Source organism: Medicago sativa, chromosome 2 (assembly GCF_051527215.1).
Source record: "Medicago sativa cultivar Bolivia chromosome 2, Bolivia_mono, whole genome shotgun sequence".
Taxonomy (NCBI): domain Eukaryota; kingdom Viridiplantae; phylum Streptophyta; class Magnoliopsida; order Fabales; family Fabaceae; genus Medicago; species Medicago sativa.
Genome location: NC_140750.1, coordinates 71,243,683 through 71,266,255, shown reverse-complemented (window position 1 = coordinate 71,266,255; position 22,573 = coordinate 71,243,683). Strand labels below are relative to the sequence as shown.

At 31.0% G+C, this 22,573-nt stretch overlaps 2 protein-coding genes and 2 long non-coding RNA genes across 4 annotated transcripts; 2 read left to right on the top strand and 2 right to left on the bottom strand.

Moving 5' to 3' along the window:
- Nucleotides 1-3,456: 3,456 nt before the first annotated feature.
- LOC146950330 (uncharacterized) lies at nt 3,457-6,472 on the bottom strand. The gene is made up of 6 exons (XR_015027499.1): nt 6,155-6,472; nt 6,028-6,054; nt 5,548-5,625; nt 5,123-5,219; nt 4,853-4,877; nt 3,457-3,787 (listed from the first exon to the last, which is right to left on the bottom strand). It is a non-coding gene; the product is annotated as an uncharacterized LOC146950330 (long non-coding RNA).
- A 287-nt stretch (nt 6,473-6,759) lies between these two features.
- Nucleotides 6,760-13,661, top strand: LOC146950328 (cellulose synthase-like protein H1). Its single transcript, XM_085746262.1, has 9 exons — nt 6,760-7,077; nt 7,465-7,792; nt 8,210-8,329; nt 9,350-9,466; nt 9,859-10,071; nt 10,311-10,449; nt 11,100-11,263; nt 11,982-12,332; nt 12,961-13,661. Exons 1-9 carry the CDS (start codon nt 6,821-6,823, stop codon nt 13,480-13,482), a joined length of 2,211 nt encoding a protein of 736 aa, XP_085602388.1. The 5' UTR covers nt 6,760-6,820; the 3' UTR covers nt 13,483-13,661.
- Nucleotides 11,980-13,489, bottom strand: LOC146950329 (uncharacterized). Its single transcript, XR_015027500.1, has 2 exons — nt 12,911-13,489; nt 11,980-12,764 (listed from the first exon to the last, which is right to left on the bottom strand). It is a non-coding gene; the product is annotated as an uncharacterized LOC146950329 (long non-coding RNA).
- Nucleotides 13,662-16,155: 2,494 nt separating the features above from the next.
- Nucleotides 16,156-22,568, top strand: LOC146950327 (cellulose synthase-like protein H1). The gene is made up of 9 exons (XM_085746259.1): nt 16,156-16,484; nt 17,084-17,414; nt 18,319-18,444; nt 20,137-20,250; nt 20,337-20,549; nt 20,832-20,970; nt 21,109-21,287; nt 21,471-21,824; nt 21,907-22,568. The coding sequence occupies exons 1-9, from the start codon at nt 16,228-16,230 to the stop codon at nt 22,453-22,455; spliced, it is 2,262 nt and encodes a 753-aa protein (XP_085602385.1). The 5' UTR covers nt 16,156-16,227; the 3' UTR covers nt 22,456-22,568.
- Nucleotides 22,569-22,573: the final 5 nt, after the last annotated feature.

Below are 22,573 nucleotides of genomic sequence, written 5' to 3'. Positions count from 1 at the left end.
GGTTCAAGGAATCAAACATATAACCATAACTTTTGTCAGTATATTTACCCGGCGTTGCTTGGGTTAGAAATATAATTAAGGATGACCAAAAATTTGTCTGTGACATCCGCAAACAAAATTTACATGACAAATATTTTAATGAGTAAACATGAACAGAATAAAATAAACCATATTTTAAGTAACCGTAAATTAGTAGAAGCACTGGCGGATGAAATTAACTGGATTAGTAACATTATTAACTCACATAGAATAAAATTCCTTCATAAAAAATTCACATTGAATAAAATAAACATTTTTTTAAGTATTGAGACTCTCTATAGCAATTAGGGTAGCCGAGTTTATATGGAAATTAGGATAGCCGAGTTTGCATAGAAATTAGGGTATTCTCTTTGTAAACATATTAAATAAGTGTACAACAACTTGTAAAAAAAAAAAGTATACAGAAACAATAGATATATTCAAACGATGACACAACAAGAATGAAAAACTCAGTGAAAAGAAATATTAGGGATTGCTGCAGACCTAATAAAATTAATAAATAAGGATGTAGAAAGACCTATGCCACTTCGCTGTACTAATTATATTATGGAATTGCATCATAAGTACATATATTATGTATATCTCAAACAAATTTTTCTCACCTTGCAATAAAAATATTAATTATTAAGCAAAATCAGAGCTTTTCTATGACATTATCTCTTAATTTTGCTGTGCTTTTCTAGAGACAAACATTATTATTTCTTATTTTTAGTATGATTTACTTCATAGTTTCATTCATAATTCAGCCACACCTGAACATTATGTCTAGATCCGTCCCTAATTCAACTTCTCTAACTCTAAGAATTGTTGAAAGCTCAGTAAGAACAATTGTGTGCGCCATCCCAAACTAGACTAGAAACCACAAACGAAGCATCCATCCAAATTACTCAAAACACCACCACAGAATGCCTTAGCTCCATGATCACTCACAGACCCATCAACCTTTAACATCATAGCTTTCCTAAAATAAAATAAAAACGCTAAAATATGGTTTTAGTCCCTGCAAATATGTCTCGTTTTGATTTTAGTCCCTGTAAAAAAAAAATTGTTTTCGGTCTCTGCAAAAATTTTTGTTTTTTAAAATAGTCTCTGACCCTACTTTTGTGATGATTTGCATACGTGGCACATGATGGCTGAACCTATTTTATAGTTTTTGGTCCCTGCAAAATATTTTGTTTTTTAAAAAGGTCCCTGCAAAATATTTTGATTTTGAAAATAGTCTCTCCAGGGACTATTTTAAAAAACAAAAAAATTTGCAGGGACGAAAAACAATTTTTTTTTTACAGGGACTAAAACCAAAACGAGACATATTTGCAGGGACTAAAACCATATTTTAGCCAAATAAAAAACATACATTATAGCTTTTTCATTTATTTTATATACTCCCTGCCAAACTGATTCTTTTGTCTCCATGAATATATATTTTTTTAATCAAATCTTATCAATTTATTTAAACTACAAAAGATGTTTGTCTTTTAGTAATGTTTAACCCTTTGTATGCCAATCTTCGATTTTCTTTTAGTAGTGTATTAAAATTTATTAATTCTTGACCAAAAATAAATTATATATATATATATATATATAAATAAGAGCGTTGCTATTCATCCCAAATAACTTTGTCCCGATATTATCCCGAAAAAATTTGTAGCCAATTAAATTTCTCCTAGCCTGAAAAAACAAGGGAAAGCATGAGGTGTAATCAAAGAAGGATATATTAGCAAATACAGGGTCGTGAATTTTCCGTGATCGGCTTTTTCGCTACAAGTAGCATTTTCCATATATTAATTATAAGTTTTAATTTCAATTATCATTCTTTGCAAATCCACTCTTTTAAAAAAGATGAAAGATTTCTCTCTCTTTTATCCCCTCCCTAAGTAGCATTTTCCATATATTAATTATAAGTTTTAATTTCAATTATCATTCTTTGCAAATCCACTCTTTTAAAAAAGATGAAAGATTTCTCTCTCTTTTATCCCCTCCCTAACTTTTTGCTAAAAAAAATTTGTCACCCCCTCCAATCTACGAAAGATACCATAACTTTTTGCTACAAAATTTTGTGAATAATATTTAATTATTAAAATATCTAGATGGTATTTGATAACTCTTTCCAAAGACTAACTCTTTCGATTACGTTACTTTTGGACATGTACCATAGAAATTCTCATCTAGTAAGAGGTTGGTCTTATTATAAATGTATGGCTACTAGTATTTACACCCGTGCAACGCACGGGAAGAAAATTAATTAAAGAAAATTAATTATGAGAAGATTAATTATAAATATACATATTTTTATATACTTGTAGTTTGTTATACCTAATATGAAATACATTTAATTTTTTTTTTGACAGAATGAAATACATTTAATATTGATTAACATATATGTATATCTCAAAATTCACTATTATTTGTTAATCCAACAAACAAAATTTTTAACTCATTTTATTTTCAAACCATAAGTATATCTTACAGGCCCCGTGTTTTTGGAGTGCGGATTGAGTTGTGTATGAATTGTTTCTAAATCCTCTTAATTTTTGATGAGATAATTGTTCACTTAAAGATATATCCTCCTGACCTCCGCTTAACCACATGTATTTTCTTTATAAAGTCCCCATAAATTTAATAGCCACGTGTAAAGATTTGACTTGATTGATATGTATTATATCTATTTTTTTAAATAATGTATTATATCTGCTCATTTAGTAAATATTTGACTTGTATTATATCTACTTATCTAGTCGCTAACCAAAAAAAAATACTACACTACCAATTCTACGATCAAAGCATTACCCTTGAAGTAGCTAAACTACCTCCAATGCAATTCAAAAGTTGAATATGATTACATGTCAAATCATGTAGTGTTGTGAATCAACCAAATGGTTGAAGTTTAAAAAATGAGACGCTTAATATTTAAAATTCATCAATATAAATAATAAAGAAATAATGAAGTTGAAAACAATTGCAAAATGAATCAGCGTCATGCTTACACCAAGTATTGCAACAAAAGTGTTATCGAATGATGCGACATAACCAAATAACATAAGGCAAGAGTTAGAGATGCACTTGTAGATTTAAGTACAATACATGCCCACATAAGAACATAACTCCAGATAACAAAAGAAAAAAAATCAGGTACATTGCTTTCCTTGTGTATAAAAAGTTAAAAAAACCACCACCAGATCTTGCATAATTCCAACTGATCAACCACATATTCAAATTATAAAAAATTGCTTTCATTTTTGCCAAAATGGCCTTGTGTGTTAGGAGGAAGAAACAATATAATTTTGGTCTGGTTGGTGTATGGTTTGTGTTTTGTTGTATGATTGTGAAAGTTAAATTTGACTACAATTGTACTTTAACGATTTTATGATTAATAAGTGGATAGTTTGAGGAAGTTTCATGCATTTGTTACTAAAAGTATGAGCTAAATTAGTCTGTTATTAAGATATAAACATGTATACATTCACAAATATGTTACAGTCTCATCATGAGTAATACTAAATACACGTTAAAATCATTCAAATGTCATATTTAAGCTAGTAATGTATCTTCAAAAACGCTTGTGATTGCTTCTGAAAGCGAAAACCATTGGCATAGAATCATCAGCAGACCAAACAAAGATACGATAAAGTTGCTGCTAACTCTTAAGCCTTGAAGTGCCTTGAAAAATCCATCAATTGGTGACAATCCACCCATCCCAACACTAATGAAGCTCACTAAAACCTTCTTACCATTGTAGTTTGAACCTTGCCTGTGGAAGTTATCAATAAATCATAACGCTATTGTACGTTTATCATATGCATAAAATTGAAAATTAACATAATCTATGAGATGCACATAACTCTTCCTTAAGCCCAAATAGTGACTCAGAACTTGATCGCCATCAAAAGAAGTAAAAGTTATTTAAGAATTTTGATTAGCCCTCCAATGCATTAAGAGGTCTGTGGGCCTGATTTGAAGTGCTCATAGTTTCAATTATATTTAGTTTGGCTCATATGAAAGCTAGAATATATGGGAAGCTCATTTGAAATGCATATAGTTGAAGACTGCATGGGGAAAAAATCCTTATAAAATTGGAGAAAACAACATATGGCAATAGATCAAAATGTACTTCAATTATAGTGAATATTGAATAAAAGGAGTAGTTAACTGTCAATAGAAGAGTGTGGCAAGAAAAAATAGTAGAAAGAGGGGGGAACTTGATCCGATTTGAATTTGAATTGTGGGGGTGAGGAATCTTTCACGGAAAAGTATATGAGGTTCAGGAACCATACAACCTGTTTTTGTCATACAGCTTTGAAGGAGTATAGAGAAAGATTCCTGAATAAAAGTAGCAGTAGCTAAAAATGTCTACTTTATTATTTCACACTAATGTCGCATGGACCAACAAAGCATCTTGGGTTTGACTTTGAAGATAAGAACCGAATATTGCAGATGGGTTTAAAAACCCCTTTTTTTTTTGTAGAAAGAGGGTTCTTTTTAAAAAGTGTTAACCTATAAATGGCATCAAAAAAAATCTCTCAGGAAGTCTATTTCTGACATCTAAATTATGGAAAGAAAATAACAAAATCCTTCCAATATGCAAACGCTCCTACCCCAACTAATGCAGTAGATGCAGAACAACACAAAACAATCATGTTAAGTTTTAGTCTTAACTTCACATTTGGATACACTAAAATGTAAGTTCCAAACAAAACTATAAAATCATATTTAAGCAAAAGTGACAGCAAAATGATTTTTTAAAAAGAATCTAAATTAAGTTAGAATAGAGCCAAAAATAAAATAGGAGTATCACTATTGATTAGAGGAAAAATACCTTTGGTTGGATTGGTATCAACTACCTGAAAAGTACAAAGCAACATAGCATTATTGGTAGCAGAAGTAAATCAAACAAATAAAGAACCAAGAAAGTTGAATCATCACTATAATCATCTTAGTTCATCTACTTGTAAAATAAGAAGTTTACAAACAGTGAATCTTAAGAAACACCTACTTGTAAAATAAGAAACACCGTAAAAAATATATGAGAACAATAAGAAGAAAGCCTTTAAAACTACAACAAAGTACAGTTTTCGCTGGGCCTCACCATGAATGGCAAAATTCTAAAGGACAGCCGAGATACCATTTTCGGCCACAAGAGAATTCTTTTACTACTGTGCTCTTATTTCTTCTTCCATGATGTGCTGAAAATAAAATAAAATAAAATAAGGTGAGATGGTGGAAATGGTGGAAACACAAAGAGCATAGAGAGATCAGTGCATAATGTGAAAATATACAATGGAGATTCTGCACACAACAATAAAAAAAAGATTATTTTTAGGGAACAAAAAAATGAATCTTGTGCTTGACTCTAAATAAATGAACCAGCATATTGTATACATAATGAGCTAGTAAAATGAAGTTATATAGTATTGTAAAAAACACCATTAAAATCATTAAAGAGTCACACCTAAGATCATCTACAAAGAAACAAAATGCAACAAAATAAACCAAAAAACAATAGAAGCTCACCTGGATGTGTAAGTAGCCCTCATAACACATCCCACTCATATAATCTTGAAACCTTTATTCAGACACTTTTACAAACACCTTGTGGGTTGAAGAAATCAGCAGCAGTGCATTTAAAAAATTGAAATAACTAATTAAAATCTTGATTCATCGCATAAATACTACCAAAATTCGATAACCAAATAACATGAAGAACTTTACTTGAAAGTATAATCCAAATTAATGGAAACTGAAATTGGGGTTTCTTTTGAGGAAATTCTACCACCAACTAATACAACAACTCAGTTCTCGTATTGGTTCAAAATCAAAAGAAAAAATTGAGGTTTCAGCAAAAGCATCAAAACAACCGTGAATGTGAACAAACAATTGAACATTCAACAAAAGAATAATAATAATATGGAATCAATTCATGAAATAAGAGATGGAAAGCAAGATGAAAACTCTTAGCACATTTTTAACTTATAGGGAGATGAACGAATTTACCTTATCATAGCCACTGATTGTTCATTGCTGTCAAAAACATTCAAAATATGAAAAATGAGAAAAACCCAAGCAATAATTTGAACAATAAAAAAATAACGAAATTAAAAAATGAGAGAGAGTCACTTACCCTTAAAGATCAAATCTGGTGTTGTAGATCCGTGTTGTACAATGGTTGAACCAAAAAATCTGAGGAAAAATAAAGAATGAAGAACTCAATAGTGAAAGAAGAACTCCATGTTTATGTTTATGTTGATGAGGAAAAGGGTTTGAAAAAGAAGGAGAAGAAGAAACAATGAAAGGGAAGAATAAAGAAAACGAAGAGAGAAGAAGCGGGTTTGAGATTATGAGAGAGAAAAAGAAATTTGCAGTTAGTGTGAGAAAGTTGGTATATGAGGTATGACAGTATGAGTCTTTGAGGAAGTGAATAGATATTTTTCCTAAAATTGTGGATTTGAGTGCATCTTCTTTGTATTTTAGTGGGGATTTGAATTTCAAAAGAATGAGTTTGGCGCCTAAGCCATGAGAGCTAAATTTGGCAAAAAGAGTGTACCTTGTAGTTTTTGTGATGTATAGGTGGATGACTTAAAAAATTGACACTTGTCAAAACATACCTAAAACTGGTCTTCTAATAGTCTAATATTAAGATGAGTTGCAACATGTACCATAGAAATTCTCATCTAATATAAGAGTTGGGTCTTATTATAAATGTATGGCAGGCTATGAGTTGCAACCAATAAAGAAGGTGTATTGGTAATAAACTGTCACTCCCTTGTTTTCTCTGTTTGAGTTCAGCATGGCCAATCAAAACCCTCTCCCTCTCTATGATAAAATTTTGTTGAAATACACATTTTCAAGAGTGATGGATTCCTTCACTTTGCTCTTCCTTCTCTTGCTTCTTGGTTACCGTATTTTATATATCAACAATTATCCCTTCCCTTGGTTTGTTGCATTTCTTTGTGAGTCATGGTTCACCTTCATTTGGGTTGTCACCATGAGCACCAAATGGAGTCCTGCATATACCATAACCCACCTAGACCGTCTCTTGCTCAGGTATATTGTTAGAAAATTACTTGTCTCCCTTTCAAAATTGCTCATTCTCTTAACTCAGTGGGAGTTAACTCACGTTCGGTATTTTTCAGCGGTAGTTAACTCACGTTGACATTTTTAAGATCGGTTAACCCGACTTAAAAAGCGATTGAACCGGTCTAAAAAATATCAGCGTGAGTTAAATACTGCTGAAAAATGTCCAGCATGAGTTAACTCCCGCTGGATCAAGGGAATGAGCAATTTTCATATTGTTATGCTTTCAGTCATTTCTTTCTTATCTTTGTTTCTAATGTCTAATTAATTATTAAATCAAAAGTCCTAGTATTATTTATTATGTACTATATGTAGCTTGGTGAAATATTGTGGTGCTTACAATTTTTTTCATTATAGGGAACATGAGCTTCCAGCATTGGACTTGTTTGTGACAACGGCAGATCCAGTGCTAGAACCACCAATCATCACAGTGAATACAGTGTTGTCATTGTTGGCACTTGACTATCCAGCTAACAAGCTAGCATGCTATGTTTCTGATGATGGATGTTCACCTCTTACCTTTTATGCTCTTGTGGAAGCCTCTAAATTTGCTAAGCTTTGGGTACCTTTTTGTAAGAAATACAATGTGCAAGTTAGAGCACCTTTTAGGTACTTTTGTGATGGGAATGCTGTAGGCAACATAGAAGAGTCACCAGAATTTTATCAAGATTGGTTAAGAATGAAGGTAATTTGCTAGCATATGATTTTTTAAATTTGATTTTGTTGAGAGTGAATTCATTAGGATAATATTCATATTTGAAATTTTTGTTTTAAAACTTATTTTATTGAAAATGGTGCAGTTTTATTGCGTTGACCAAGTTTTTTTCTTCTAACTAATCGTATTATGTGACACATAAAGCGTTTCAATGTATCTCACGACTAAAATTATTTGAACCTTCTATGGAACTAATCATCTCGTCAACAAAGAAACCTCTGTTTTTTTATATGAGGTTGTGCCATCTCTCTAGTAGACAGACTTTAGAAATCAAACTCATTCTTTTTTTTTAAAGGACACCTGTTTTACGAACTCTTCTAACACCATTATGATGAACAAATTTTACAAGAGTCGAATAGATGAAATTTTTGTTGTCTTTATTTGCAGGAGGAATACGGGTACCTCAAGAGTAAAATTGAGAATGCAGCACAAAATCCACTTCCTCTTGTAGGAGAGTTCGCTATTTTCTCAAGCACACATCATAAAAATCATTCAACCATAATCAAGGTACATATCAAGTAAAGTTTTTTATTTAATAAGAAAAAAAAATATTAATAAAAATTATTCTAGACAGATGTGTCAGATAAACACTAGTAAACTACAAACCAAAGAACAAACCAACTCCACATCAATACAAAACCTACTACCAATTTTTTCAGATCAAGCACATAATATGATTTATCTACTATTGATGTAAATCAACCTTGAATTATTTGACATTTATCTTAAGTCACCATCATGACAATAATTTTCCATATTTAATACCAGAATTAGTCCATAATAACAAGCTTCTTTTGACTTGTCAAAAAAAACAAGCTTCTTTTGTTGAAAAATATTTCATTTCGAGCTTTCCAAATAGCTCAAACACAATATTTCCAATCTGAATATAACATTTCAGAATAGACTACAAACAAAATGATTAAGGATGTTCCATCAAACTATTGAGCATGATCCCTTTACACCACACCTCCTACTCAAGCATAATGCCAAAAGGATGAAACCATCCCACTCAAGGATCAATAACCTTTTTCCAAAAAAATTGAAAAACAATTAGCATGATCACTTCAAAACTCATAATTTTCCACCTATTGAATATATTTCCACCACACTAAATTTTTCATGAGCGCCAAACCACTATACCATTTGATAACTCATTTTTGTTACATAACTTTAAACCACAAATTTTTCTAATCTATCCTCAACCCCCCAACACCATTTTTCTAACAATGCAAAATTATAATCATGTACACTTAACCTACCTTTTGCTTTTGTAAGACACACCTGATATCATCTAACCCAATGGATCACCCCACCCACACCCAAAAAAATTATTTAAATAAAGATTCAATTTTAGAAATGATGTTTTAAAAAATTAAACAAAAAAGTATTTCATAAACCAATCATGACATCTTTGAAAAGAACAAGATAACTTTTCATGGATAAATTTTGTGATTTTCTCTAATCTTAAAAATACAGCTTCCTTACGGCCAAAATATGTAAATGATGCATGCTTCTTTGTGTTGGCAGGTGATATGGGAGAACAAGGAAAATCTTCTAGATGGTTTGCCTCACATAATCTACATATCTAGAGAGAAAAAGTTAGATCATCCGCATCAATACAAGGCTGGTGCTATGAATGTGCTAGTAAGTTTTTGTTTTGTTTTCAATTCCTTGAATACAATTGTGTCAATGTAAGTGTGTTTTGCAATATTTAAGCTGATATCAGAGCCTATCAACAACGAAAAAAATGTGATATTGGACAATAGTTTTCTTATATTGTCACTACAATAAGTATATTGCCAATAAATCGTAATCAACTATATATATATATATATATATTGAACGTTTTTTATAATCTGACGGTTGCCATTGATTAAAAACATTTTATTTACACACAATATATAATTATTTAAATTCATATTGAAATATCGCATATCAACATCTAACTTCTAAGTATGTCTCTTGTGATTAAAAGAGAATAAAGCAAATACTTTTAATCTTTCAATCTGAAATTCCATCATTTGTATAATGAACAGACAAGAGTCTCTGGATTGATGACAAATGCCCCTTTCATCTTGAACTTAGATTGTGACATGCATGTGAACAATCCTAAGATTGCTCTACACGCCTTGTGCATTTTGTTAGATTCAAAAGGGGAAAAGGAAGTTGCATTTGTTCAATGTCCCCAACAATTCTATGATGGGCTAAAAGACGATCCTTTTGGAAATCAGCTCGTGGCATTGTTTGTGGTGAGTGAAGTTTTCTTGTTTTGAAACAACATACGCCAATATTACTACTAGTTTTTACATTGGAGTGAGTATTGAATCATCAATCTCCTTATCAATTCACTTTTTAACTCACTCATCTAACCACCAAGTCAATGTAATATACATTTGCATGAAGTTGAAAACATTAATAAAGTGTACATGTTAGTCTATAAAGAAACTTTTTTTGGGAATAACTTTTTTAATTATTTTGTCCAATATAGTACTTGGGGGGAGGGTTTGGAGGACTTCAAGGGATGCTATATGCAGGAACAAATTGCTTCCATAGAAGAAAAGTAATTTATGGCCTTTGTCCTGATCATGACATTCAAAACAGAAAGAAGGGTGATGATGTTGCCAACGGTAATTTATATTAACTACATGTATATTTATTATTTATTATTCTACAAGCATTCTTTGTTATCTTTATTGTTCTTTTTTCCATAAGTGTGTACATGCGCATTTGAAAAGAAAAAATTACTATAATAAAGATGATTTTGAAACTTGTTATTTTTAAGTACTCCATATGATTTTATATAAAAAAAAAGTACTACATATGGTTAAAAATTAGTTTGAAAATATTAGGAATTCTTAATTTCAGGAAAATAAACGACATTTTTCTTTGTTTATTTATCTATTTTAATAATTTTATTAGAATCCTGTAAATGATAGGTGGCAGTTTTGTGATGTCAGCATAGTTGGGATGTTATTTTTATCATATGATATCTTTATAATTTTATATAAAAACAATCTAAGAAATTATAACTGCATGCATCTAAATTACAATTTTATCAACCAAGTGGTTGACTACAGATGGTTAATGTGCTTCAGATAGCGTCAAATTATTTGAGAAATCCTAAATTTGATTCTTAGTCGAAATAGAATATGAATACACTTTATTTACGTCATGACAAGATTGTATAGTAAAAACATTTGTCCTTTAAAAATTGAAGGTTTAGACAAAATAATCAACTTAATTACTTGATACATTTTCTTTTGTTGAAATTTTTTAGAGATGGAAGTGGTATTTGGAACTTCAAAGAGATTTATTGAATCAGCTACTCATGCTTTGGAAGGCAAAACATCTACACCTATTGATAACCTCTGTAACACTCTTGAGGCTGCAAAAAAAGTTGCTAGTTGCACATATGAATATGGCACTACCTGGGGCAAACAGGTGAGCAACATAGACAATATATTCAAAGGCACATTTTATTTAAGGGTTAAATATGTTTTTGGTCCCTATAAATATACTAACTTTTCGTTTTAGTCCCTCTAAATTTTTCCTTCAACTTTTAGTCCTTATAAAATTTTCAATCATTACTTTTGGTCCCTATTTTAAAGTTAATTTTTGTATTTTTTAATGAAATTGTGCAGAAATGTGTAGAATATTAAAAAAAATCTTTCCCCAAAAATATTAGAATTTTTTAACAAAACATAAATTTAATATGAATTTTTAACCATAAAAAATATTAAAATTCATATTAAATTCATGTTTTGTTAAAAAATTCTAAATTTTTTTGGGAGAGATTCTTATAATATTATGAATTTTTGCTGCAAACTTTTATTCAAAATTATGAATTCTACATATGATTTTACTTTAAAATAGGGACCAAAAGTAGTGATTGAAAATTTTATAGGGACTAAAAATTGAAGGAAAATTTTAGAGGGACTAAAATGAAAAGTTGATATATTTATAGGGACCAAAAACATATTTAACCCTTTATTTAATTTCTTCAATATAATCTCTCAAATTCATGGAATTTTGTAAGTTTTTCATAAGATATTTTAACATGATCTAATATGTTCATATTATGGATTAACTTTTTGATGTAATAATATGTGTTAACTTGGGTAAAAACAAATAATCTTATAGTCTTTTTTTAAAATATTAGGTGGGTTGGATGTATGGATCAACGTCGGAGGATGTACTTACTGGGTTGGACATTCATACAAGAGGATGGAGATCTGAAATGTGTTCACCAGATCCATTGGCCTTTATGGGTTGCTCACCTCAAGATAACATAGTAAGTATGATCCAACAGAAAAGATGGGCCTCGGGGTTGTTTGATACTCTACTGAGCAAGCACAATCCATTTTTGGGCTTTCTCTATGGTAAGCTTCAATTTAGAGAGGCTCTTGGGTATTTTTGGATCTTAAGTTGGGCCTTAAGATCAATCCCTGAAATTTGTTATGCTGCTCTACCGGCATATTGCATCCTGACTAACTCCAACTTTTTGCCAGAGGTGAGTACAAAACATAAATAGAACTAGTACCTGATATTTGATAACATCACATATACATGTTACCAACTCTATTTTGAACTCATAAAAAATTCAAATTGAACATAACTATTTATCATTAAGATATTACATGCATTTGAACCCAAGATTATAATTACATACTACATATTTTACTATTGTCTACACTACTCGTGTTTGCTAACTAAAATATCAAGAAGAAAGTAATGAAAAAAAAATGAATACAAGAAGTGTTTGTAAAATACAAAGTTGAACCAAAATGTGCTTGTATGGTAAAAGATTTAGCAGCATAATATTTACTTGATTAATTCTTCTCTGCATTTTTTTATTATTATTATTTCATATAGTGTATCCCTTACTTGATCTTTTTTGTTATATCACCAAAAACTATGTATATTTTCTTATATTAAATACACCCTCCGGTCACTATTATAACAAAACTTTACATTTTAGATTCATTCATTAAATGATGTATGTAGTCAATAATAAAGACCATATACATCATTAATTGAATGAATCTAAAATACAAAGTTTTGCTTATAATAGTGACCGGAGGGTGTAACTAATTTACTGCTCGTTTCACTAATCGTTGTATAAATGGTGACTTATACAGAAACTTTGGATACATGCTGCTTTGTTTGTGACTTACAATATATCTACTATATCAGAGAGCTTAAAAACAGGGTTGTCAATTAGAACATGGTGGAACAATCAAAAGATGATGAGAATTACAACCATGAGTGCTTGGTTTTTTGGATTTTTAGCCATCTTACTTAAGTTATTACGAATATCTGAACCTGTCTTTGAAATAACACAGAAAATAGACCAATCAGCTAATACTGGTAGGTTTAGTTTCAATGAGTCTCCAATATTTTTACCTAGTACAACAATATTGTTTGTTCAACTCACGGCATTGGCTACTAGCTTATTTGGATGGGCCACACGTGTTAGAAGTGGGCTTGGATATGGGCCTGGAGAAGTGTTTTGTAGTGCTTACTTGGTTGCATGTTATTGGCCATTTTTTAAAGGTTTATTTGGGACTGGAAAACATGGGATTCCTTTATCTACAATATTCAAGTCAGTGATGTTGGCTTTTCTTTTTGTGTATTCATGCAAACTTACCATTACATATTGATCATATTCAATTATTTGTCTTGAATGTATTGTACTATTACTATATCATTGTTTCTCGACATGATGTTTTCATATTGAAAATGAAGTTATTTAAAAAAAAAAAAAAAAACGGTTATATGTAAAAGTTAACTATATTGATTGCTTACATTGATTAATTGTTTTTCTCATTAGTTATATAAATGTTGCATTATGTATCCATTGATTTTTTTCTAAGTAAGTATTCATTGATATAATTCATTATTTCATTATCAATATAATTTTCATTTTATTTTTCTTGAGTGCTCTCATATATCAAAAATATCATAATAAGAATATTGAAAGATAATCTTGATAAGAACATTGAAAGATATTATTTTTCTTAACTGCTCTCGTATATCTCATGATGTTATTATAATAGCATCATTCATTTAGTTTTCCTAGGGCATTAAAATCTTAGGAGCGACCATAGTGAAATTAGGCATGGCGGTAGCAAGTAAAACATCAAAACTACAAGAAAAACACTAATTGGACCAATAAAAAATTGTAAATGTAGGAGACGGAGAAGAAAGAGTATATCAGTATCAAAAGGAACCAGACAAGTGTAATTCAGGAATGGAAAAATGTGAGGGGATAGCATTGCTAGCACAGAAAAAGCTGATCGCGTTATGGGAACAGAGAGCTCGTAACAATCTAAATTAACAGGAAAAAGTTGGTCGCGTTATGGGTTGCTAAATCGAATAACCAGTCTCAAGAAAAAATACAGATTGCATAAAAATTTGGTATAGTCTTTGTTGGGTTGTTGCATTGCATGATAGTTTCAGTGAAGTTATTTAAAATGTTAGTTCTTATTAGTAGAAAATAATCATAGGTCCTCTATTGTTCATAAAAGTAAGGTATTCATGCAAGTCAGGAGAATTGTAGAAGTAAAGTATTCCTGCAAACCTCTGATCTTAATGGAGGAAATAGTCATTTTAAAATCTTAAATACACTTCTAATCTTCTTTTGCATAGTAAAATGAGGACTGTTACATTTTGAGATTATTTTCATAGTCTACATAATGTTTGTGTGAAATCACATAATTCCACATGTGGTTAGGTTGAAAATAAAATAGATTACATCAAGTAACTTTTATAAATTTGTCTAAAATAATGTTGGTTCTACGATGGAGCACTTCGATAATAGTTTACAATGGACTATTACGTTTTTTGTTTGAAACGCGGTGGACTACTACTTACAAATTATTACTTTAAACTCTAATGATGTTTGACAACGCCTTGCGGAAGTAGAAGCTGACAATCATCTTTATGCTTTTAGTTGAGATAGAAACTCGATATTGGTTCGACCAAAAATAAATTGGCACAAGAGAAGAGTAAATTTCTACTTTCAAAAATACAAGGTCTATTATGGTTGAAGTTTTGAACAATTTTCAATTGAGGGTCCACAGTGGACAACCCACTCAAGTGCTCCACATTAAACATTTCCCTAAAGTAATCATATTCTGATAATGAAACATTTTCCAACAGTAGGGCTGGTAGGCCTCAGTGCCACTTGATGTTCCTCAGCAATCAGTGTCTAATTTATTTATTTATTTATTTTGGCACACAAATGATAAGATCCATTTCTGAGATTGGCTTATAAATGGATCAGTTTTGTCCTACATGTCCCTGAAATCTGCTTGCATTAGAATATTACCAACTCTCACTTATCACCCAATCATGCACATAAATTTTTTGTGCTTAATTAGAAGTTTAGATTGGCAAATATGAGAATAAATAACAACCAGTAACACACAGTAACTTTATAACACAAAGGTCTAAACTCTAGTTAGCCAAAAGCCTGAAAATGGGTAGCAATGCACAAGTGAATTGTTACTGTGAGTGTTGAGATAAGAGCAATTGTCCAAAGTTACTTACCTACCCATCCAACAATGGAAATTCATTGGAAGCATCCTTTTGATGCAAGGATTTTGCAATTTGCATTTTTTTTATAATTTATTTTATTTTTCTGGTCTGTCCATGTATGGAAAATGTTACTCATATTCATATTATATAGACAACTATCTTGCCCGTGTATGTTTTGTCCAAGTATATATGTCAGCGCCACGTTCGTGGGATAAGATTTACTTTGCAACCATTTTTATCATTGCAAAAAAACTATATATTTTACAAATATATATTCATATAACATTGATCCTTTCAAAATATTCTATATAGATATAGATCACGAGTTATGTTGGTCCGGTGGTATTGTCATGAGATCCGGGAGTGTGATTCTTCTTAAGGTTTCAGGTTCAATTCCTCCCGATCACGGGTGTCATGATACTTGTCAAGATACTTAGAAGGATAATTTTCAGTTTAGATGTTAACATATAATTAACCCTTCAAAATTTTCAAGTGACTTCAAACTTCTCTCTCAAATCTTAACAAATGAAAATCAATCTTATATCAACCTTAACAAATTAAATTCTCAATTGTCAAAAAATTTCACACATTCAAGTGATTTTAAACTCAATAAATTAATTTTCTTTAAAACTAAAAATTTCAAGTCGTCTAGTCTAGTCTTAATTAAACAATTAACACTACCAAGTACCAAGTGAATACATGGAATATGCATAGAATCCCAATTGTCCATAAGACCACGCCAACCATGATTTTGTTTTTGCCTTTAAAAGGTAGATGTACTTGTCCCCCAAAGCATGAATCACAAGTGGGCTAAAATAAAAGAACACCCATTTGTGGCTTGAGTAATTTCCCAAGTGATTTGGTCCATGGAGAACAAAACTTCCCTCCCTCTCTATGAAAAAATATGGGTCAAACACACATTTTCAAGAGTTATGGATTCTTTGACATTGCTCCTCCTCCTCTTGCTTCTTGGTTACCGAGTTTCCTCCCATAATAATCACACCTTCCCTTGCTTTATTGCATTTTTATGTGAGTCATGGTTTACCACCACTTGGATTACCACCATGAGCACCAAATGGACTCCTGCACATACCAAAACCTTCCTAGATCGCCTCTTGCTTAGGTAAATTTATACATCTCCCTATACTTAATTGCATTCTATCTAGTTACTTATCTTTTTAATTAAGCCTTATAGTATACATTATTTTTCAATTGATAAATGTTAGTATATTAGTCGTTGAATTTGGATTTCACTGCACTCACTAATTGCATGCATTCACGTAGTCAGTACATCATTGGTCATTGGATCGGGATCACCGTCCAGATTTTAATGCAAGTTTTAATTTTTTAAAATATGAAATATTGTCCTTGAAATATGAATCGTGTCATCTCAATTTAACTTCCACCATTGTGTTGACCTTGGATGCATGTAAATAATTACAACAAAGAGGGGCTGAGGGAGTAATTATTATACTAATATTTTCTTCTTTATCCGGATTTTAACATTTGTTCTTTACCGCTTTTAACCCTTATCTTGGATCAGTTTAGCCAATCGACCCGGTATGGTATATACTATATAGAATATGATGCACTATTTCCCACATTGAAATCTTTTACTATACTAATATTAATTCTATTAAGAAGGGTATAGTATCAATGAAATTTTGCATATATTTAATGTTTGATTTTGCTAACTTTCTATTTGTTGTTTTTTTCCAAAAGGGTATCTGATTCTGAGCTTCCAGCATTGGACATGTTTGTAACAACGGCAGATCCAGTGCTAGAACCACCCATAATCACGGTGAATACAGTGTTATCATTGTTGGCACTTGATTATCCAGCTAATAAGCTAGCTTGTTATGTTTCTGATGATGGTTGTTCACCTCTTACCTTCTATGCTCTTGTGGAAGCCTCTAAATTTGCTGAAATTTGGGTACCATTTTGTAAGAAGTACAATGTACAATGTAGAGCACCATTTAGATATTTCTGTGATGAAGCCATGGCCAACAATAATGAATTGCCACAATTCAAACATGATTGGTTGAAAATGAAGGTAATTGTTTTGTTATTTAGCTGCATTTCAATAAATAAAAAGATAATATTCATTTACTTACTTAAGAAAATGGAGACAAAATCTCCTTTTGTCTTTGAGAAATGATATATTGACAACCATTTTAGGTCAAATTAACGGACAACTCTATATGCAAAGCCATTTTAGCTTTTTTAATATATATTTTTTGGCATGGTTTCTATGCCAATATCCACGTCACATTTTATATTTTTGATTTGTCCCATAAGTTATTTAAAAAATGGTTATCAAATAGCATATCTCAAAAAATATTATTAATCTGTTGATTTTTATTCAGTGTACAGCTGTAAACCAAAAGCAAAATAATTGTCCTGCAGAATATGTAAATGTAGTTGTACTTGTACATCTTACTTTCTATTTATGTTTTTTTTAAGGAAATGTTTTATTGTTAGTATTTGATCCATTAATATTGTCAAAACAAATATATTTGATCCATTATTTAGACATAAATAAATAGATGATATATATTGCCATATCAATTTTCAAATATAAACATGTGACTTTTATTTTGTGTTTTTACGTGGAATTAGTGATCCTTTTTTCTTTGACCATGCTAGATGTCATTTTCAAACCTTTAATGACAGCTGATAGGTGTAAAAAATAGAGTAAGTGGAAATTGTTTACTATAAAATTAAAATGTTCTTAAACAGAAAAAAGAAAAAAGAAAGTGGACTACATCAAAATTATTATTGAAAATAGGAAAAATATTTGGTCAGCAACAGTCACACACTGCAACAATGATTAGTCTTTTAATATTGATAGCTTTAGAATACAATATTGGATCTTGGATTAATAATAACAACTAAAAAAAAAACTCCTTCATTTGTGAAGCTAAAAATGGGTTCTTGTGTGTTTTTACAATTTGCAGGAAGAGTATGAACAACTTAGTAGCAAAATTCAAAATGCAGCCCAAAAGTCAATTCCATGTCAACTAATGGGAGAATTTGCTGTCTTCTCACAAACACAAGCAAGAAATCATCCAACTATAATCAAGGTAACATTAACATTTATAGAAAGGAATAGAAATCTTTTTGGCAGTGAAATACGTATTAGTAATATTAATGATTTTGTGCATATATTTTCCATTGAAAAAAATGACATACCATTATTACCACTGGCATTATTGAAGTCATTAAAGTTTTCAGGTTGTACAATGTACACTGATGTGATGACAGGTTTGGCTTGGGTAAGGCCGGTTTTTTTATTGGTTCAGATCGTGTTTCTATTTTTGATCAATCTCAAACTAATAAATCAACATGACTAAAGACTAAATTGTTTTTCCATTGTTTTAGGGTTTTATATTAGAATTGATTTTGTATTGTAGCTTCAAGTTAAAATTTCTATTTGTATTATCACCAAATGTAATTTTTTACTTAAACATAAATCTTGACTTTGCATTTGCGTTTAACTAAAATCAATTTTACAAATTCAATTCAATAGAAATCCCTTTTGTGACCAATTATTTAGTGCTCGTTTGGTTCCACGTTTTGTGGCTTCAAAACGCGGTTTATGAATTCAAACGCGGTTTCACAGTTTTTTATGGTGTTTGGAAAACTACAGAAGCGATTCACTTAAACGTGGTGTAGGCCCCAAACTCACTTTTCATTCAAAGCTGGAATTTGTAGCTTCTGCGGCAATTGAAACTCGGTTTGGAGATTTACTTTTTATGACATATCTATATTCCAAAATTACCCATGACATCTTTATCATTCTCCAACAAAGTTGTAAACAAGTTTCTAATTAACTGCCACAGCGATGATTTTTCATTCCTCAATATTTTTTTTGACAAATTCATTCCTCAATATTTGTTTACTCACCTTGCTTAGCCTTCAGTTGCAGAGCTGCAACCTGCATGCTTCGGTAATCTCTCTCTTTCTCCAGGTTAGGGAAGAAGCTGGAATTGGGCTTAAAAGCCCATTAAGTTTTCCATAACACGTTGAATTTTGACTGTTCTTTTAAAAAAAAAAATAATGTTTGGAATAATAATTTTCAATAAAAAATTAACATAATATATTTAAATCAAATTAAACTATCTATGTAACCAAAAAAAAATTAAACTATCTATGCAAAAAATTAACATAATATATTTTAATACTTTTTGTTTTAAAAGTTTTACTAATCTACAAATAATAAACTTAATAAGGCAAAATAAATTTGAAACATTATATAAAATAAAAATAAAGTTTTATTAAAGAAAAATGAAGTCTGATTTTAAATATATATTAATACCCATTTTGGTAATTACACGTTTAAAATCAATTTTGATTCAAACTATCCAAACAACATCAACTCATGAGAATCACTTCTATTAAAGTGTATCCAAACATAATCAATTCTCATTCAACTCACTTTTAACCAAAATCAATTCGCTCAAACTCAATTCTATCAAAATCAATTCTCTCCACCGCCATACCAAACACACACTTAGTCTATAAGAGTATCGCTCAAACTCAATTCTATCAAAATCAATTCTCTCCACCGCCATACCAAACACACACTTAGTCTATAAGAGTATGTCGCTAAAAAGCAAAAGCAATGTAAAATAATTTTACACATACGTCTAATTATATCTCATTATTTAGATGTGTTACCAAAAAAAACTACCTACATGGGATCCGGTAGTTGGTTTTTTTAAGGAAGTCCTTAGTTTTATTATCATCAAATGTTTTTCTTCATATACTGCTAGGTAATTCGAGAAAACAAAGATATTTCTGATGTGATGCCTCACATTATCTACATATCTAGAGAGAAGAGGCCAAAACAACCACATCATCACAAAGCTGGTGCAATGAATGTCTTGGTAACGTTTATATTTTTTTGGAGTATAAGGCAATTTCTTTCTTTAGTTTTGATTCAAAAGTTCTCATAATGTGTATTGTGTTACAGACAAGAGTCTCTGGATTGATGACAAATGCTCCCTTTATCCTAAACTTAGATTGTGACATGTATGTGAACAATTCTAAGATCGTATTGCATGCCCTTTGCATTTTGTTGGATTCAAAGGGAGAAAAAGAAGTTGCATTTGCTCAATGTCCACAACGATTCTATGATGCGGTCAAAGATGATGCTTATGGAAATCAGCTTGTGGCTTTGCCAATGGTGAGTCAATTTACCATGTTATTAGTGTGAAGCATCGATCAATTTTTTCGATGACTAATTTCCATTAACATGACTAATTATAATATATGTCACGGAAAATATAGTTGGTCATCTTTAGTGGGGTCTCTCCTCTCAATCACATTTTTTCTATCTACAAGACTCGAACTCGAGATTTTGTTTAAAGGATCTCAATACAGTTCTTCTCGGACCAATATAATGTTGGTAAAGAAAAGAAAATAAATAAATAAACAAAATAATTATTTCTTCTTTTGTGTATTGTAGTACATAGGAAGTGGATTTGCAGGACTTCAAGGGATTATATATGCTGGAACAAATTGCTTTCATAGAAGAAAAGTTATGTATGGTCTTTCTCCTCATAATGAAATTCAAAATGCAAAGAAGGGTCAAGGCTTCACCAATGGTATATTAAGATATACTTGTTATATTTTTTTCATTATTTCAAAATGAAAATTTTGTTGAGGAAAAATGAATGCTATTATAAAATAGAAGGACTAACTCCTATTAGTCAATTAGCATAAACTTTTGGTATCTTGTGTAGGAACGTTTTTATCAGAAAAAGAAACAATGCAAAAATTTGGAACCTCAAAGGGATTTGTTGAATCAGCTACTCATATTTTGGAAGGGACTACATCTGACCTTTACAAATCTCTTGATCTTGAAGCAGCAAGCAAAGTTGCTAGTTGTGACTATGAATACAACACTGCTTGGGGTAAACAGGTGGGAAATAGGATTAATATTTGAATCAAAAATATTCCAAAATAATTTTCTTAGCTAGGTCCAAACCTAAACTTTTATATCCAAGAGGGCTTTAGTGAGATGACTCGTATCAAATCTTTTTCAGCTTAACTAGAAGTCTTGAGTTCGAATGTGCTTCTTACGTTAACTTTTTGGTAATATTAGGTGGGATGGTTATATGGATCAACATCGGAGGATGTACTAACTGGGCTCAAATTCCACATGAAAGGATGGCGATCTGAGCTTTGTTCACCAGACCCAATAGCCTTTATGGGCTGTTCACCACAAGATAACTTGGGCCAAATGGCCCAACATAAGAGATGGTCTTCAGGGTTGTTTGATATCTTCCTTAGCAAGCATTGTCCAATTTTTGGTACCCTATTTGGTAAGCTAGAATTTAGAGAGTGCTTGTCATATATTTGGATCACTAACTGGGCATTAAGGTCTGTTCCTGAAATATGTTATGCTCTTCTACCTGCCTATTGCATCATTACCAACTCCAGTTTCTTGCCTAACAAGGTTAGCATAATTCATATTACATATTATAAAAATTGTTGTTTATCATATAAACATCTCATATGTGACAATGATGCTCTAACAGGAACTCAGCATGTGGATCCCCACAACTCTATTTGTGATCTACAACATATCTAATATAATAGAGCACATAAAATCAGGATTATCAATCAGAACATGGTGGAACAACCAAAGAATGGGAAGAATAACAACCATGAATTCTTGTTTCTTGGCATTCTTAACCATCATACTTAAGCAATTGAGAATATCAGACACCAATTTTGAAATAACAAAGAAAGAACAAGTACCTTCTCATGAAGTTACCAATGAAAATGTTGGTAGGTTCATTTTTAACGAGTCGCTTATTTTTCTACCGGGCACGACAATTTTGTTTGTTCAACTCATAGCAATTTTTATGAGTTGGTTGGGATGGAAACCACTGGTAAAGAGTGGTACTAATGGATATGGAGCAGGAGAGGTTTTTTGTAGTGCATATGTTGTTTTATGCTACTTGCCATTTTTGAAAGGATTGTTTGGGAAAGGAAAATATGGCATACCCTTGTCTACAATATGCAAATCATTGGTGCTAGCTTTACTATTTGTTCATTTATGTAGTACCACCATTGCTAATTGAATGGTTCTATATTATGTTTTTTCATTGTAAAAGTTCTTCAATCTTGAAAGAACAATGAAAGGAATCAAGTTCAAGTATAAGGAAGGTCTTTATTCAACAATTGACTTCATTCACATTT